This window comes from Propithecus coquereli, unplaced genomic scaffold, assembly GCF_000956105.1.
Source record: "Propithecus coquereli isolate 6110/MARCELLA unplaced genomic scaffold, Pcoq_1.0 Scaffold241, whole genome shotgun sequence".
NCBI lineage: Eukaryota > Metazoa > Chordata > Mammalia > Primates > Indriidae > Propithecus > Propithecus coquereli.
Window position 1 is genome coordinate 71,745 of NW_012147964.1, and position 4,444 is coordinate 76,188.

At 44.7% G+C, this 4,444-nt stretch overlaps 1 protein-coding gene across 1 annotated transcript; it reads right to left on the minus strand.

Annotated features, from left to right (window-relative positions):
• Positions 1 to 2,690: 2,690 nt before the first annotated feature.
• On the minus strand, positions 2,691 to 3,629 carry LOC105811913 (olfactory receptor 7G2-like). The gene has a single exon (XM_012646207.1). It carries the CDS (start codon positions 3,627 to 3,629, stop codon positions 2,691 to 2,693), a length of 939 nt encoding a protein of 312 aa, XP_012501661.1.
• Between the last annotated feature and the right edge of the window lie 815 nt (positions 3,630 to 4,444).

Genomic DNA, 4,444 nt, shown 5'->3' on the forward strand with positions numbered 1-4,444 from the left:
AATTTATAACTGTACATGTATATATATATATTCCTGCATGAATAAAAGTGATAATATAGTAAACATACCATAAACAGTGGACCCTTGTGCTTGTAACTAAAAGAAGTTTGGGGTTTGCTTATTACCACAACCCACTTAGTTTTCGCTGACTGGTGGGCTACAATTATTAAGACGTGTGATATTAGTGCAGGGATAGATTCCACAGCACTATTGTTCAGAAAAGAGAGTCCGGAAAAATACCAACACATAAACAGTTTATTTATTGTTGAATGGGCATTACGGCGAATGCATGAACTGTTTAATAAAAGGGATCAGGCCGTCAAATGAATTTACATTCTTGTCTCACATCAAAGGCAAAACAAAACAAACTCCAACGGTTTCATCCCTCAAACGTAAAAGGCAAAACTACAGAACCTTCATTTTATTTTTAAATCATATATATTTATTTATTTATGCCACTTTATTGGGGGTGGGGAGAGCAGGAAGAGGGTGTGGCATCCCGAAGGAAGAGAAAGGAGATGCCAGCAGCGAGCCTGGGTGGGTGGCTTGCTGCTTTTATGGGGACGAAGACAAAAATAGTTAATTGTTGTGAATTGCTGTATCTGCTCCTTCTCTTCTTCTTAACTGCAAGCAGATAAGGGAATCTGCCGCATGAAACCGCTGCATCCTGTTCCCTTTGCTTTAGGGATAAAGGGACCTTGCCCTCAAGATACGATTCTGGGCTGGGTTTGATGTCTGGAGATTGTCCCCCATGCTGTCATCCAGGAACTTCTCCGGGCTCTAGAAACAGACACTAAAAGGCAGTTTTGGTCAATGGGTCTAGCAACTGTAAAAAATTCACATTCCCTTTTTTTGTCTGCTGGGCTCCTTTGGGATGTTCAGAGCTCAGCAGGGCACCTGTTAGCTAGGTGGAGAGGGAGGGAGAGAGCACAGAGATCGCAGAGAAAGAGCGGAGAGCTGATTTATTTCAGCTCACGAGACCCACCGTCCTTTCAGGGACCCTGTAGGTAACCCAGGACTCCTCTGCAAAGACCCTTTTCCCAAAGAAGTAACATTCGCCCTTTTGTCACATAAGTTAATATTCACAAGTGAAAGCATTAGGATATGGATATATAGTGTCAATGGCCGACATTCAACTCATGACACAGATGTCTTCTGGTTGACTCTCTAGAAGGAACTATTATCAACTGACCCAGGGAAGGGCGCTCAGGTTTTGGTCTCTGGGAATCACCTCTGGATGTGACACTTGCATCAGCTGCAAGCACCCGGGGACCCAGAAGAAAACCAGTAGTATGGTGACACCACCGCTTGGGGACTGAACAAAGCCCTCCTCCCTGTTCTTGTCCATTTCCTACCTCTGACGTCCTTGTAACGAAAGGTAACTCTCTTTATTGTTCGAGTGTATGAGAGTGAAGCTTCCTTGGGAGTGACAGTAAGAGGAGTTAAAACAAAACGACAACAACAACAAAAGAATTAGGATTCCTTCGTTAAAATTGGAATCTTAAACTGATGGATTTTCAAGACGATGAAGTTCAAATATTTTACAATCATCTCAAACCACCGAGATCATCCAATTATGCTAATGTTTAGATGATAAAACTGAGTAGGGTAGAGGCTAATGTTGTCTCAGAAGAATATAGTTTTCCAGTGATTGGCCCTGCTAATTGCTAAGTTGGGCATAAAATCTTAGCCCCGTGGCTCCACCGCAGACCTACAGCTGGAGTGCAATGGACATGACCCTAATTGTGCAATACGGGGGAAGCTCGTCTCCAGATACAACAACAAGCTCACTTAGATCTTTTCCCTGAGCTATGCACCCTCTGCAACTTTTCTTTTTCCATAAAAAAAATCAGTCAGGCTCAGACTCTGATTCTATGACCCCAGGAAAGAAATTAAGTCTAGAGAATTGAAATCATTTGTCAAGCATTACAGATCTAGATGTTAGGTAGATAGAGAGGGATTCCAGGTCTCCTAAGGGCAAAAGTGGTGCTGTTGCTCCCATCTTGGTCCTGCCCAACCCCGATTCTCCCTACCTGGGGGAGGAGGGAACACCCTACAAATCTGCCAGTCAGAACTTGGCGTGCCAGCTGCAAAAGAATGCAGAGGACTTGCTAGCCCACCGGCCAAGCCACATGGGTACCATCAAGTCCAGAAAGTGACCTAGAACCCACATGTGTAGTTAAGGTCATGTGACTCCCAACTGTCCAATCAAAGTGGTTCCATGGTGACCTCTGAACCATGAGGGAGGTCCCTATCCAGGCATTATAAAACAAAGTGCAGACCATAGCCAGTGTCTTTTTCTTTGCCCTTCCTGTTGACTGCCCAGCTGTGACAGTGGGTCCAGTCATCATCTATGGTGTATGTACCATGCTCTGTAAACCTATATCTTGCTCTTGCCCTATAATCCTATCTATTTCTCCTCAATAAACCTCATTTTCATGCTTGCCTAACTGTGGCATGTCTGGTCATTCTTCAGCCATGGGTGTGCCAAGAACCAACAGTTCCAGACAAACCCGACACAGACAAAAAAGCAAAGTCAGATTTCCAGCCAATGTAGAAACATACTTAGTCTTTATGCCATCTAGACATTGTAGAAGAACCTGGTGATGGAAGATGCAGACATTCTGGCTCACCGGGTGTTCTGTCACTTTGACTTGCTCTAGAAACCCAAGTCCAAAGCAAATGTCACATCATAGAAGAAAAGGCATCCTTCCCGTAAGTTTCCTCAAGGTTCCCTTCATGTCTTTGTTCCTCAGACTGTAGATAAACGGGTTTACCATTGGAGGGACCACAGAATACATCACTGAAGCCACTGCCATCTTCCTGGGTGAGTCAGTAACTGCAGAACTAATGTACACCCCGAAACCTGTCCCGTAGAACAAGGACACAACCAAGAGGTGAGATCCACAGGTGGAGAAAGCTTTATACTTTCCACTTGCTGACGCCATTCTCAAAACAGAGGAGGCTATTTGAGTATAAGAGAAAATGATCCCAGACAGAGGAACACCTCCAAATACGCCAGCTGCAAAATATATCAGGATGTTGTTGATGAGGGTATCAGAACAGGCGAGCTTGAGGACCTGGGCAAGTTCACAGAAGAAGAGGGGTATCTCCAGGTCTGCGCAGAAGGACAGCGGCAAGACCATGACACTGAGCAGCAGGGCATTCGCGACACTGAGACACAGAGAGAGTAGAATCGTCAGGCCACAGAGGCGGGCGTTCATGATGACTGTGTACCTTAGGGGGTGACAAATGGCCACATAGCGATCGTAGGCCATTGCTCCCAGGAGACAATTTTCCAAGCCAGCAAAAACCAAGACGAAGCAGACCTGAGTGATGCAGCCCACGTAAGTGATGCTCTGATCCCCAGCTTGGATGTTCACCAACATCTTTGGGATGGTGGTTGTGCTTAAACCGATGTCAGCCAAGGACAGGTTGGAGAGGAAGAAGTACATGGGGGTGTGGAGGTGGGAGTCAGAGCTGACAGCCAGGACGATGAGCAGGTTCCCCAGCACCGTGACCAGGTACGTGGACAGGAACAGGCTGAAGAAAAGGGGTTGCAGTTCTAGATCCTCCAACAGTCCCAGGAGAAAGAATTCTGAAACAGCTGTTCGGTTTCCAGGTTCCATGTTACCGATGAATCTGACGGAAAAGATGCATTGAAACACAATAAAGTGTATGAACCAGCAGCATCACTTGGAAACGTGTTAGAAATGCAGATTTTTGGTTCCCCACTCCAGATTTCTTGAAGATACACACAGGGGATGAGAACCACTGGTCCACGCTTTCATGACCCCTCTAGATGTTTTTTTGATGCATTCTGCTCTTGCCTCCATTTCCTTTATTGAAACAAGATTTTATTAAACTCTAAGTCTGTTGCATGCATTGTTGTAAGTGCTAAGGATGAAACAAAGTTTAAGACATGACTTGTCAATCAGAATTATCCTATGCCCTCAAACAAACACAAGGACGAAAATGAAGTTATGAGATCTGTCTTCTAGAGCAACAATTCCCAAACTTTGAATTGTCTCAGAACCATCCAAAGGCCTTGTCAAATGACAGGTGTGTCAGTTCGTACCATCACCCCTACCCTTTACCCTTTACCCTTTGTCATTTAGGTAAGGTGAGGTTACATCACGGATGTGAAATACACAGATTGGCAGAGACTGGGTTTGAACTCCAATCATTGATCTGTTGAGTCAACTCTCTGGACCAATCATTGTTAATGCCTCTCTGAAGAGTGCAGAATTAGTATTTCTAAACGATCACTCAGATCTCATAATTTCCTTTTATGGTTTCAATATTTTCCTCCTGAAAAAAGCCCCAAGTCTTTCCCTTGCTTTGAAGGTATGTCCACCTATCTACCCATGAACTTAGTTGTAGCAGGTGGGTAGTATCCATCCAGGTGGACCTGAGTAAAGATTAGAACATGTGGCCTTTAAAC

Excerpts from the sequence above, each read along its gene's own strand:
- LOC105811913 (XM_012646207.1), bottom strand. The coding sequence starts at position 3,629 with ATGGAACCTGGAAACCGAACAGCTGTTTCAGAATTCTTTCTCCTGGGA.